This window comes from Micropterus dolomieu, linkage group LG22, assembly GCF_021292245.1.
Source record: "Micropterus dolomieu isolate WLL.071019.BEF.003 ecotype Adirondacks linkage group LG22, ASM2129224v1, whole genome shotgun sequence".
Lineage (NCBI taxonomy): Eukaryota > Metazoa > Chordata > Actinopteri > Centrarchiformes > Centrarchidae > Micropterus > Micropterus dolomieu.
Genome location: NC_060171.1, coordinates 12832920 through 12848098, shown reverse-complemented (window position 1 = coordinate 12848098; position 15179 = coordinate 12832920). Strand labels below are relative to the sequence as shown.

General features: G+C 39.1%; 1 protein-coding gene across 1 annotated transcript; it reads right to left on the bottom strand.

The window, feature by feature from the left end:
- Window positions 1-1058: 1058 nt before the first annotated feature.
- dhtkd1 (dehydrogenase E1 and transketolase domain containing 1) lies at window positions 1059-14901 on the bottom strand. The gene is made up of 17 exons (XM_046038674.1): window positions 14646-14901; window positions 14201-14353; window positions 12738-12949; window positions 12387-12581; window positions 11939-12208; window positions 10308-10479; window positions 9927-10125; window positions 8559-8871; window positions 8378-8462; window positions 8128-8267; window positions 7842-7992; window positions 7642-7748; window positions 6492-6656; window positions 6312-6394; window positions 5917-6083; window positions 2111-2196; window positions 1059-2026 (listed from the first exon to the last, which is right to left on the bottom strand). The coding sequence occupies exons 1-17, from the start codon at window positions 14815-14817 to the stop codon at window positions 1925-1927; spliced, it is 2772 nt and encodes a 923-aa protein (XP_045894630.1). The 5' UTR covers window positions 14818-14901; the 3' UTR covers window positions 1059-1924.
- Window positions 14902-15179: the final 278 nt, after the last annotated feature.

Genomic DNA, 15179 nt, shown 5'->3' with positions numbered 1-15179 from the left:
GAGCAGTGAGTGAGCCTTTGGTTGCAATTTGCAACCCTCACCACTAGATGACACTAAAACTTATACTCTGAACCTTTAGGATGATTGTTCTATAACAGAATAACTAAGTAAAATTAGGGATTTTACAGTTTACTCATATTACAAAGCACTCGAAAATGGTACTTAAGAGTACTAAATGTAATCATGTTGCATAGATTAATGTAAGCATCAGTTAAGAAAAGTTCAACTAGCCTATTGCATATGTGCACACAATGCCGTAAAAAGCTGTTTGTGTCTCCAGAGGGAGCTGTGTGAAGTTTTATAAATTGCCTCATGTCACCAGAGTCAGCGTCGGCTGTGGCTGACGACTACAAGTATGAAAAACTGTTGGGGTGTGCAGTTAAAGTGTTTACCACACATCTGTAGTCCACTCCTCGTTGTTGCGTGTCTAGCGGCTCAAGGTTACATTAGTTGCTTCTTGCATAACACACTAAATCTGACTGGCCAGTTAGCGACCAAGGGCCATTGTGAGTAATGTAGGCAGCAGGTTTTGACAAGGAACAAATGTTTGGAATAAAGAGATATCTCTGGTTCTGCAGCATTGATTGATCCTTTAACTGTCTATCATGAGACCGACAATGTTATAGGATGTGAAAGCCAAATCGGTGGAATTCTCTTTAAACGGATACTTGCATGAATTTAAAATTCAAAATGATGTAGCCCTACACATGCATTCAGGCTGCAAAAAGAGGGTCTCCCCTGAGTCTCCCTGATACTAACCGAAAGCGTTTTTTACAGGCCAGAATGAGCGGAACGTGCATCAACATTGTGTTGTTGTTTCTTAACAGTCAGTTTGAAGCTTGATGTTTCAAGCAGTTTTCTCCTGCCAGTAGATTTTTGTGAGTCCTGTCAGAGTTGTAGATTAGCTTTTGACAGCTCGTGGAGAGTTACAGGCATTAATTTACATCTAAAAACTACACTTTATCATAAAGCAAACAACTATCAATTTAAAAAAAACAAAACCCTGGTGTGTCAGCTCTTATACAAGCACGAGATCAGGAGAAAAGAAACTAATTATGCACAAACGCAAAAAAATACATTTATTTGAAAATATTTCCATTTGAATATTCTGATTTGGTTTATTTACATTAGGCCTTTAATGCCTTCATTTTTTCAATTCAACTCTTGAAGCATGATTAAATAATTATAGCTATCAAGTACTTCTCTCAAATTTGTACCATGAAATGTTTAAATACATCTAACTCAAGATTGGACAAACATTTAACAGTCAAAATGGTAACAACTTTTTTTGTTCATTTAGAAATCCACTTAAAGTGCCTCAATTTAATGCTCAAAGATTTCTAACATTGTGTACTGATATTTCATGTTTAGAACAGTACAAAAATTTAAAACTCATGCAGACTGAATGCATGACAATACTTACAATTTTGAACCCTGAAACGTGGAGGTCTTTCAGGTTTGACACAGGTTACTACGAGCTGCGAATACGATGGTCAGCTAAAAGTGCTTCTTCTACTACAATCACACTGTAAACATCGTTTCTAAGGCCTCGATTTGGATATGAACCACATTAGCAGTTGTATTCTTACTTACCATAGTGTTTTAAAACCGAACACATGAAAAATATGGACGTAGCAAATGACAGAAGGGGGAAAAAGAGCCGGCAAACCATAAACGTATTAAAACCTGACAATAAGAGTACAAACACAATTATCATCACTATTCTCTTTAACATTTGCTTTATATTATTGACCAATTTATTTTTAAACCGCACAATCCACATCGTCTAAAAGGTCCCGTGTATCTGCCACGCAGCAGCCGAGCACATTTACCTACAATAGTGGGAAGACTACTGCAGATACAGTTTGTAATGTAGTACTGGTGTTTGTATACTGGCTATTTTAGTTTCCAGTTGTGGTGAGTCTTAAGAAAAGGTAGCAGTGAGGATGGCCTCTTGTTGCTGCTGATGGAGGGTCCCGATACCGACGGCAGGAGCGGGCAGAGCAGGTCGGCTCACTAATCGGAGCTGGGAAAGAGAGAGAAGACAGTCTAGTACGTGCGATATCAACAATTAATTTGAAAGCTTTACATTATCTGAAACACTGCTCACCTTGCAGTTCAGCTGCTTCTCAAACCTGGGAGCTACAAAAGACCAGGGACCCATGTTTTGAGGCTCCTCTTGACTCCATACAAACTCTGTAGGAGAATTTAAAAAATGTATTACATCAAAAGTAAAAGAGGCCATGATTCACTGTTCTTTTTCAAAGCGAGTTCGCACCAAATGTCAGAGACCACTTTGGTTGATGTTCTTTTCCTGCCCGTTGACCACAGAGCAGAGAAATTCCAGATCAAACAGGAACTGGATTTACTTTAGTCTGTTTGGGGAGGTGAGAACAATGAAATAGTCGAAGTGAAACGTTAACTTTCAGGTTTTGTCCCGGAAGTAAGAAAACCTCATTCAGAATCACACTGGTAATTGTAATAACAAAACAACAACAACAACAACAACAACTTGGAAAATCATCACCAATCTTCACAGTATTTCAAGTGGATGACTCCATTTGTCTAAATAGGGATCATACATTTAAAAGAAAGGCAAGAAATATAATTTTTTTAATATTTTTAAAGCTGAAATGATTAGCTGATTAGCATTAGATTCATCATTTTTACTGAAAAATGTCCTTTAAAAAAAACTGGTTCTAGTTTCTCATAAATGAATATTGTTTTACTTCTTCCTGCCTTCTATTTTACTCAACTGAATATTTTTGGTTGTTGGACAGCTGGTCCGACAAAACAAGGTGACCAATTTTAATATGTCACCATGGGCGCTGGGAAAACTTCACGGTTATTAGTAAATTGATCCAGAAAAAAAATCATCAGATTTACTGATAATGAAAATAACTGTGTTGGAGTTCTATTAATATTGTTTCTCACTGCCTTTGAAAGGTGAGTTATGTGAATGAACAGGGAGGTCCGAACAGCCTTCCACAGGTTTGAGACAGCGAAGTTTAGAGTAAAAAAAGTTGGAAAGATGGCATTAAAGGGGAGCGTAGATTCCCTCCATGGATAAGGGAGAAACACTTAAAGTAAATTTAAGTACATGCACTATCTTACAGTTGTTGTTTAACTTAAAATCACACAGTGCTGTAGTAGATACTCAAGTCTCTTAAGAAAAGTAAACCCCAGGAACACAGAAACCCTCGATGAAAAACTGCATGGAGTTACAAAAAATAGATGGAACAGCAGCGAGCCCACAAGTGATTTCAGAATTTGAGGTCTCTATGTGAAATTCTGTAAATTCATCCTCCTCCTCCTCCTCTGATGTTCCGTAATTATTCATCTTCACTAAGTGCTGTTAACAACCCACAAACACAAAGGATTTATGGGTAAAGAGAAGGATGCCGACACTGCTGACACCCTTAGTTCCTCATTCTTTTAAAGTCTTGCATAACAAAATAAAGCAATCAGTCGTAGTCTGGGTCGACACTCATTCTATTAGAGAAACACTTAATTCTTAACAATAGCCCTGCAGTGAACACCAGTCTGGTAAAGCTCATATTGTAAATTTTGTTTGTCAGATACACTGATGTGCTGGCATTTCTGGTTTCTTTATTAGTTGTAGAATATCTCGAGGACTCAATTATGCTAGAGGTGACTGTCAGACTTGTATTGAAGTTGCAGCACACTGAACAGCAGTCAGCTTACAACAACTCACTTGTGTCACTGCTTTTGTAATTGTTTTTCTGCCCGTTGCTTAAATTTACATGTTTGTATCATTGAGCGACTCTGGTCCCATTGAATCACTGAAGAAGTGTATTTGAGAAAAATCTCTTTCCTCCTGGTAAACAATCATATAACTGAAATAACCCTCTGTTGTCAATAAAGGTAAAAGGTCATCACTTACTTTGAATCCCTTTCAGTGAAGCCTAAAAACAAAGCCAAATATCTATGAAGATTTTAACAACCTCATCAGCACAGGCAGACATAGGAAAATGTTACAGCTATGTATTATTAGCAGCCCAGACTACTGTAATGGTGTTTTTGTAAATTTCTCAAAAAAAGCAAAGTTAGGAGGATGAAAACAAAACAATTCTCTGCACCCTTTTCATATCTGGAAAAAACTTCCTATCTAAGGCTCCAGCTCTAAACTCTTAAGTCTTCTGTTTATTATTTTGTCTTTGTTATTTCATTCCAAATTATTAATTTTCTTTACCATTGAGACTGAATTGATTGTTTTAATGTATATTTAAGCTAAATGTAAAAAACTATGAATTGCCTTTGAATCTATCTGAAAAATACTATATTATATATATATATATATATATATATACATAAACTTGTCTTGGCTGTCGTGCATCAGTCACAGACTGCAGTATTATCTAATATTGCAAAGGGAAATGCCTCTGGCATATGCAAAACACAGGAAAAGCATGTTAGCAAAGAGGAACTGTGAACACAAAGAGACTAAAAGTCAAAAAACAGTTCAATCAAGCCTAACATACACCTCTGACTGTCTAAATGAAAATCAAACATATAGTTTACTTACAATTTATCCAACAAGTTAGGGCTGGGCGATATGGACCTACAAATCATATCCAAGTACTGTTAGGCAGAATTGTGGTATAAAATATGTATCGATATTTTCAGCTAAGTGGGCTGAGGGGGTTGTTTTTTTAATTATACTTCATTCTCCACCTTAAGTGTCACTTATTGAAGCCTCCTTCAGTTCTCTTCACACTCACAGACCTAAAGTGCCCCGCTTCTTTCCATCTCTCTCTCCCTGTATATCTGCTCTGGTGACTGTCTCCATCAGCAGTAGGTAGTTGCTGAAAAAACCCCCAGAACCTTTCCACCTGCGATTCTGTTCACAGCAGCAGCTGCGCTGCATGAATGACATCTGCACTGGTGTGTTCACTGTGACACAGACATGGTCTGCACTTGTAAAATATCCACCAAGTAGTAGTATCTTTTTACAAAGCAGGTCTTCAGCAGTGTCGACCGGCACTGTGTCTCCCTCCATGTTGTTAGAGTTTGTGAGTAGACAGCTGCGTGCAGATGCAGAGGGAGGGGCGGGGCTGCACGGTGAGCGAGAGAGAGAGAGAGAAGCAAACGCTGGCAGGACTTTATGGAAACATTAATTAACTCAACATCAAACTATATTGGTATAAACAGTATTGTCTAATTTTATATCTCTCTTGAAATTATATCAGTATAGCTCATTATACCGCCCAGCCCTACAACAAATCATATTTATGTAAAAGAAAATACAAAACAACCCCCAAACATTATGTTTGACATTTTTCAGGCAAAAGTATTATTTAGCTAAGACACACACAAAAAAAAAACAAAAAAACAGATTCTTTGATATTGAAAATTGGGCTTAAAATAAAAATGATATAATTCAATATCAATAATTATCCCAATAAATTTCAAATCATTATTTCTTTCAAGTTTAAAGGCTGATGTTTGCTCCTGAGTGAAATTTTTAAACTATTCTTTATGATCAGAACATGAAAAACAATTGTCAAACAGTGGATCACCTAACAAATCCGAGGTAACATTCAAAATAATTATGATAAAATCACAGAACATTTTTTTTTTTATTGTTTGTCTACTTCTTTGGTTTTTAACTATTATGAAGGCCAGAATGGTAATGGAGAGGAACACAGTCAGGTACTGTACTTCACACTGAAATGTTCACAACTGTGTGCAATGAATGAACAGAGTGATTAATTTGATTGGAGAAAGTGTTAATTTGTTTTTAAACCACCCCTGGTTTGCTTGTAATGTAGCAGTGCAAACCTATACACAACATACAGTAACGAACTGGAGTGACATTAAACAAACGGTTGTTGTAATGGCATTTAAAAAAAATCTGGGTGCCTACAAAGAGTGAAGGTGGGGTCCCACACGTACCTTTGGCATTGGGGTATTTTTTGAGCTCCTGTTGCAGAGCCTCCAGTGGGAACGGACAAAGTTCCTCCACACGGATGAGTACTGTGTTCTGGTTGGCTGCCAATGTCTCCCTCTGTTTCAGCAGAGCATAGTAATGCTTCCCTGAGCACAGCACCACCTTCTGGACACTGCATGGAATAAGAAGAAAAATGGTATTTAAAGAATGCTTTTGAAGCATCTTCCAAGTTTGAGAAGGTTTTAAGCACTATTCAAAATATGAAATAAAAAAGCTCTTGTTAAAGAAAACTAGACCATGAACAATTATTAGACTGCGCTCATGCGTGCAGTGTAATAATTCAAATGGCAGCACTTCAAGCTGCCATTTGAGTTACTACTTTAAATATACTTTACCTCACCTTTCTGCTGAGGCTAAAGTATCACCTAACACTGGCCTGAAAGACGTTCCTGGTGCCAGTTCAGCCAGACTGGACACCGCTCCCTGCCAAAAAGCCCAAATTTAATTCAGCCAGTTACACAGAAATATCTATAAAAATGAGTTGCAAATGTTTCTTCTTTACAATATCTACAGCGCTTACAGAAAACCGGAGCAGCGTCTTGGGTCCAACCACAATGAGAGGTTTGCGGAAATTACGGATCATCTGTCTCCTCAGCAGGTGGAAGTACTGAGCAGGAGTTGTGGGGTTGACCACGGCCATGTTCACATTGTCACCATCCACACCCTCTTCTTTACTGTCACACATCTAAGAGACAAAAGAGGACAAGTTAGCAAACATTTACAACTCAGGTAATGTGTAACACAACACATGGCCTGTAAATAATATCCTCTGTGCTGCATTACGTTCCTTTGTACTGAAAAAAAGCCAGCATGTCTGTACCACAACACGTGTCATATTCTTCACTATTCAAATCAAATAGCAATATCGATAGCATTTCTGAATTCCCAGTTTGTGGGTGCTATTTTGCTTATTTAGGTAATTGCACCAGCACATGAACACAGTGCACTGTGTGCCGCTTTGTCGCACTATGGACATCAGGGCTGCTGAGGTCTTTCTGGCACAGTGCAATACAGCTCTACACTAAGTACCTATCTACTAACAGTTATTGCTAAAATTATAAAGGGGGCCAAGGAACATTGGTCCACAAAGTTTCAGCTAAAAGTCTCTCCATGTTATTAGTAGTAATATACCTCAAAGCTACAAATAGAAAGGAGTAAAAATATAACCTGTGCTCACTGACTGAGGTAAAACATTAAACCTCCATGAACACTATGAGGTGCTTTTGGTTTATCATTGAGCAACAGCTGATGAATTTGCGGGGTGTGTATTTATGCCGCATGCACATCATATGGGACGCATGAGAGAGATGAGAAAGGTTCCCATGTTTACGACTTGTGTTTGTTATCATCTAACAACTGAAGGCAGCTGTATGATGGCAAAGTTGGTTGGTTGTGTGAGGGGTAAGAAATACTGTGGGCTATATCCAATAAACTGGAATTGAATTACCTCAAACAACAGATTTGGGCTGAACCGAGATGTCCATGTTTGTTTTATTTTCAGGCAGCAACGTAATATTAACTGCCGTATCTGACATATTGGAGCTTTCAGAAAAAATCTCAGATTCCCCTTTATAATTACAACTGGGATTGTTGACATGAACGGTATTTTACACAAAATCAAGAACCGGTAACTTTGTTTGACATGAATGCAGCATTTCAGTCCCACAGACCTGGAGGAAGCGCTCCATATGGCAGGATGAGTGTTCAGGTCCGGCTCCATCGTAGCCGTGAGGCAGCAGGATCACCAGCCCACTCTGTAGCAGCCATTTGGCCTCACCTGGGAACACAACAGTTTCACATCTGATGTAAGAAGATTATAAGATAATTATAGAAATTGTGAATCGGTTGATTGCATCAATCAGGCGTTTACCTCCAGAGAGAAAGGTATCAAAGATGATCTGCGCTCCGTTGAAGAAATCTCCAAACTGAGCCTCCCAGATGGGAAGTAGCTTCGGCTGTGCGATACTCATACCATATTCAAATCCAAGCACCGCCTCCTCAGACAGCGGGCTGTTACACACCTAAATAAACACAAAGACATCAAAATATGCCACATGAAGGGAGGAAATTTATATTTATGTAAGAACAAATATGAAGGAATGTCCTGATTTAGACAGATTATGTTCACATTATGTTTTATCTATTAAGGATTTGACCTCCAGAAATGCTGTCTGCTGCGGACTGATGTGGTTTAGGGGGATGTACATGTCATTAGTGTCTTGACACACCACCATGGCATGTCGCTGACTGAAAGTGCCTCTTCCAACATCCTGTCCGCTGATTCGAATATTAAATCCTGTATGGAACAACAAATAATTTCAAATCTACAAATCCTTTTCCTATAAATAAATAAAAATCAACAACTCTTAAATTTCATTTGATTTGCATCTTCTACTTAACACTGACCTTGGGAGAGGAGGGAGCCGAAAGCCAAGGCCTCTGCTGTGGACCAGTCCAGTTTGGTCCCTTCTTCCAACTTGTTCAACCGAGCCTGAGTTCACAAAGGAGCAAAAAAAATAAAAAATCACCATCTAGCTGCAGCCATGTTAAAAACAGATAATAGAAATAACAGAGACTATGGCCACACCTGTACATGGGTCTTTCCAAGGTGGCTGTGCAGCTGGATTTGCTCAGGTATGTCCACAGATTTTGCTCCTACAAACTGCAGCAAGGGAACGGGTACACCTGTGTCCCATGTGGTGACTCTGGCCTGAGGTTCTACCAGATCCCCCCAGCGGCCCTGCAGGTTGGTGGGTGGAGGGCTGTACAGCGTCATGTTGGACAGCTTGTTGTTGAGCATGCCGTAGTATTTGGACTTGATCTCGTCACGCTCAATGTCGGTCATCAGACCCTCAGAGATCAGCTGGTCTGAGTAAGAGTCAGGGACACTCTTACGGGATCTGTGAGGATGCAACAATGTCTGTTTCATTAATCTGTATTTTTTCAAGAACACAATATACACCGACCACAATGTATATGTGGCTAAATAATAGTTTTGGGAATCAACAAAATTACTGAAAAAGTGTTTTCATTTTACTTTACTTTATTTTAGAAAAAAGTACAACTATGTCAGTCGAGGTGCAAATTCCAGTGGTACTTTTCTTTTTGATTGATTGTTTGTTTTTACAATGGATCTTTATGTGTACTTCCAAATGCAAATGCAAAAAAATGCTGTACTTACAAGTTTCCGATTGAAAGAGTTTATGGATATTTTTTAAGGTTTACAATCATCAGATTGAATCAGAATCTTTTTGTAGGAACTTTGTCTCTTTGGTCAGAGCCCAAACATGCTAGTTCAGCATATAACATAGAAAAGCATGTTACTTTATAGCAGCTACAAAACTGTTGTGTGGAAGCAATTTATTTCTGAAGTAATGTTGCTGTGATCTGCAACTTACAATTGTTTTCTCAATTTAGGAATCTTTGGTCAGTATTCAATGTGATGTCTTTAAATAGAGGTTACACACTGAAAATCATCATCTTTAACTGTAGGTTACCATTCACAACAACAAATGTAAGTTTTCTTTTGTTAACAACAAGCTATCCATGCTACATGAGACCAGGAATGTAGCTTCAAAAATACCATAACAGTGTATGCCTGACACAAGTATCCACTATTCCCTCAGTTAAAATTTATATCTTTACCAACATAAATATTGTAAGAGACAGCTTTTTAGACATGCCTGTCGTGATGCTAATTTGACAGCTGTATTAAGTGACAAACTCCTAGAAAAAGAAGCAATATAAAAGCTAAATCTGCAACGAGCCAAATATCAAAAGGACTGGACTTTTAAAAGTGAATATTGGCTAATAACTGCTGAAATATTTGTGTCTCTCTGTGCGCCATCAGTAAACTTAGGAATCCTCAGAAATATGCTGTATATGCTACAGTTACTTTTAAAGTGAAAGTGACAATGTGTTGTCACACAGAGTAAACGGGGTAAATTTAACTGACCGGATGATCTTGTACATGGCGGGGTTGGTGAAGAAAGGCTCATCCAGCTCATTGTGGCCCCACTGACGGTAGCAGATCAGGTCCAGGATGATGTCTTTCCTGAAAAGCCGCTGGTACTCCACAGCCAGCCGAGTGGCCCGCAGCACCTCCTCTGCGTCATCGCCATTTACATGGATCACAGCACAGTTCACCATCTTACCTGTGAAACAAATGGGAACAGCACGATACATGAAACACTAACATTTTGAAAACAAATTTTGGGGTTCATCACACCTTGGTGATTCAAATAATATCAAATAGGTCCCCATCATCTATACTTTAAAAGAACGTAGCGAATATTTAGTTTTCTTTATATGGATGCTATTTACAAGTTTCACTGACCGACATCACTACAGTACAAAGAAGATCTCCCTCTCTCGGATGGAGTGGTATAACCCACTTGGTTGTTCACAATGAGGTGGATGCTCCCACCGACTCTGTAGTGAGGGAGGTTTGAAAGGGTCAAAGTTTCTGGAACAATCCCTTGGCCGGTGAAAGAGCCATCACCATGGACCTGTGGAGAAGAGAACAGAGATGGTTTTAACACTGCAGGAAGGTTTGAAGGACTTCTTTAACTCCCTGTTTCACTTTAACACAATTTCAGACATTCTACATTGCTGAACAGAGAATGTAAACGTCTCTAACATTATGACCTAAAGGCCCAGAGGGGTTTAGTGTCATTACCTCCTGCAGAGTATGAACCGCAGATCAGAAGAGAAGCGTAATGAAGGCATTCAGATGAAATATATCGGAGGTCCACAGCTTGTGAGCAACAGTGGCTGTGTACACATTTGTTTCTTAGTGGATCTAATCAATTTTTCTGGTGTTTTTGACTGCAAATTATGTTTAAGCCACTGCTACATCTGATAAGTTGGTTTAGAGATATGAATGTTTAACACATTCATTATTTTCTGTCAGATAACCATAGGAACATTGAAACAGGTTTTGCTTCTTTTTAATCATTCTTCCTGTTCACACTGGTCATTTTGAGATCCATTTCGTAAGTGTTTCCAATGTAAGTGATGGGATAAATTAAAGAGTACTACTACTAATGAATATTAAATAGTGTATGTATTGTGAGGGCCAATGAAACAGAAACTATAAAAAAATACCAATATAGTACTACTACTAAAAATAATAATAATACCATTTATCATCTCTCATGTCATTGCTATCAAAATAATAATGATAAACAGGGGTCTCCTACATAGGAAAATAACAATTTCTGACACGCCAACTGTAACTACAGACACAGCAGTTTGATAAACACGGCATTAGCTTTGTGCTGATTTAGCAACGGGCAGAGTTATCTGCGGTTGGCGATGTTAGAAAATATTTAGAAGTTATAAATTAGAGAGAAATGAGAGGACCAGTTGCTAGAACTGCCAAAATTTTTCAGAAATAAATCTACAATCACGTCCGTCAGCAGCGTATCCTCCTCCGTAACATTAAACATACCACTGTGAGCCTGGAGAGGACAGTGAAAAATGGGAGGGTTATCAAGTCTGGTCTCCGAAGAGGAAAAGTGATGAGGGCTATTTTTATTATTATTTAAGTCGTGTAACGATGTGACAAAAGACCAACTCACCGGGAACAATGAGTGTGAGAGCTACCAGGAGCTACTCACCATAGCTCGGTAGACTGCTGTCAGCTGATGTTTTGTTCTGTGGTGCTGCAGTGTAGTTAACAAATGAGCTGCACCGATAGTCATTTATCGGCTGTTATAAACACCGATGCAGATATATCTGCGAGTAGCTTATATCAGCGAAATGATAAATTGGTCAGGCTCTAGTATACACCATATAACCATCATCTTCCGCTATGTATTGCATGTCTTAATCCTCTCACTCTCTCCCCATGTTTCCTGCCAGTCTCTCCTGTCATCAAATCAAAATAAAAGTATTACATTGCTCTTCCTCTTCTTTTAAACTTAAACTTATTGGCTGCATGTATTCATTGTTGTGAAGCGGTACCTGCAGACAGACGACATGGTCCCCCGGCTGGGCGTTGTCTTCAGGTGAATAATCTCCTTCTTTCCTGAGCTGCTGCCTGGCTCTAGTTTTGCCCTGAGCCACGGGGTTGATCGCCTCCAGGTGAGATGGGTTGGGCAGCATGGTCACATGGAGAGGGTGTCCAGCTCCGAAATCCAACTCCACTGAGGAGGTGAGGTGGGACAGGACGTCCCCGATGGCAGGGGAGTTATCGGGGAACTCGCTGAGGCCTCGCATCTTACGGAACATGAGCTGGACAGAAAAACAATGGAAGAACAGTGTTGTTTGAGGTTATCTAACCCTTTTTTGAACTTTGGCAGCTGGCTGTGACTTTCTGTTTCCTTGTGCTGCTGATTACAGTAGTGCAAAGTAAACAATCTAATCTTGTCATGGATAATTCATTAAGTGTGACTGTCTAGGGCTGATTAACCTCGGGTGGGAACTTCAGCAGGCCTGTCAGGAGGTTGAGTCGGCCTCTGTGGGGCATGCCGATGACAATGTCAGTGACTCCGCTGTGGGCGAACTGGTAGAAAAGCTCATGGAAGAAGCCCATCATGCTCTCTGCTCCTTCTCCTCCATAACGTTTCACAGTGGCAAACTTGGTGGCCAGAAAGTGGTCAAATTCCTACAGGTTGTGAGAGAAAAGGTAAAGAAAGACACGGATACACAAATACGTGACATTAACATATGAAATGTGATAAGGACATGTCAAATAATACAGTACATTTTATTTGCAGTTTATATAAATGGATGTTATCCTCCTTTTTCTTCTTGGCATTACCTGAGATTCCAGCATGATCTTGGCCAGCTGCCTCCTCTCCTCGGTGGAGAAACTCTTCTTCTTGAGTTCCTCAAAGCGGTCAGCGAACCACTCCCTCTCCTCTATGCTGCTCAGCTGGCTGGTCTCCACTGACAGGTGGCCACAGTAGACTTCTTCCAGGTAGGCCTGAACCTCTTCCACTGAAGCCTCCGCTTTGCCAAAATGTCGTAGACCTGCAGAAGCACACATAGGGGAGTGATAAGTGAACAGAGGGGGCATTGTTTTGGGTTTAAGTTTCTACAGTTGAAAGGTAAAACCATCCTCCAACCCTTTCCATCCTTAGGTGTATTAAACAATAAAACATTAATAATATCGTTGTTCTTTGTAGATCCCGGCCAATATCAGCAATCTGTATCAGTGTTTATAACAGCTGATAAATGTCAATTAAAAAAGGCAACAACGCGCGCTTGGAATGCCACAAAACGCAGCAATCAGCTGACATAATCAGCTGTGATTTTGTTCAAAGTATTATTTGTAACAATAAAAAAACTTAAACTGCATTATGTCATGTTATCTTGGTGAGGTCTCAAAACTACACTTAAAAAATGTTAGGGATAATCGTTGTTTATGTTATGTGTTTCTAAAAAGAAGAAGAAAAAAAGCCGATATATTGGATTTTAAAATATAAAATTTGCCCAATACTCAGATAATTGACACTGTAAGCATTAAATATGATATAAATGAATAACTAATTAAAAGTATGAAATGAATCAAATACATTTTTTTACGTTCTGGCATCCTCCAAAAATAATCATAGAGTAAGTTTATATGCATGCGATTTTGTCTTTCTGACAACTTATCTGAAAGCTTTATTTACTAATTACTTTAAAAATTAAGATTTTTGCACAAAAAAACATATGAAAATGTACAAATACAGCTGAAAGTCAATACATCCACTGACAGAAAATTTACTGGGAACTAATTTGATAACCGTTTCGTTATTTTTCATGCAAAATCTTTTCATGGTTGCAGCTTCACAAATGTGAGGATTTGCTGCTTTTCCTTTTAATTATATTTATTTATTTTTAATAATTTTGAGGTTTGGACTACCGGTTGAACAAAACAAGCACTTCTTAAAAAATCCTACTTTTACATTAATGCATGAGTAATAATAATATTAATCCTATGATATAATATATAATAGTAGTAGTAATTCCAAAGGACAATTTTCTACATCTGTACATTTAAAACAGTTTCAATGCAGGTTGTTTCTTTACAGTGCGATATTAGTACTTTTACTTAAGTAAAGGATCTGAAAATTTCCTCCACCACCTTTACTTGCAAAGTAAAAGCCTTTTTAACAAGTATAGATTACATAATGTTGCACATATAGAGTAACAAATCATGGTTAGAAGGAGACACTGTCATTTTCCCAACTTGTGATGCATGCTTTCTGTAGGTTTCCATCTACAGCTGTCATTTACCTGAGGTGTTGAGTTTTCCTCCAATGGTGCCGGTCAGCATGTCTATCTCCGGGACAGTGTCGGTCACAGGCTTTTGGGGTAGTAAGGGATTAATTTTAGCAGCCTTGTGCCCATGTGCTCTGTATGCCTCCACCAGACGAGCAAGACCATGATCTGAGCACAAAGCAAAACACCAGGCCGCTGTGAGGATGAGTTGTCCCAAAACACACTGCAGCTTCAATGTCAGCCACTGGGTGCAACCTCGACTGATCGCAACAAAATCATCCTCTAATTTAACTATTTAAATGGGAATTAGATGTTTTACACAAGTATAAAACGAATACAGTAGTAAAATAACAAAACAAACCTGAATGCATACATGTCTCAGTCAGTAGCGTTATTTTAGCACGACAAAGACGCCTTCTTATCTGGTGATGTTAAGTTTTTGAATTAACCCCCTACTGACCTTGATTTAGTGCCGCGATGCAGTCGCTCTGCAACTTGTGGCACCTCTCTGTCTGTTTGGGCCGGTATCCATAAACACCTTTCTCGGTGTGGTAACAGCAGCCGACAACCTGCCGGGCGACACAGGGTGGCAGTCTGCTCAACGACGTTTTCAGGAAAAGTAGGGCCGACATGTTTTTAAGTGTACGTTAAAGCTTAATTTAATCTTTTAGCGGCGCACACAGGCCGACGTTTAAGGAACAGCGGCCATAACGTTACTGCAGAAAGAGGCACGTTATGGGAGGAGACGCCGTATCGGAAGCTTATTGGCTCAGGTTCCTGCACTCGTTTCACAATAGTCACCAATGAAATCTTTCCTCTTTAGTTTTTTTTTTTTGTTCATACTTTTGTTCCAGGTTTATTCAACACAATATTTGTATTTGTAGTATACGAAAATCCATTTTGGAGCAACGGTGCATTATGTATGTAAATTCAAAGGTAAGTGAAGTGGCCCCTGTGACGTTGCGCAACAAGTGCAACGAGGTTAGTGCTGCGT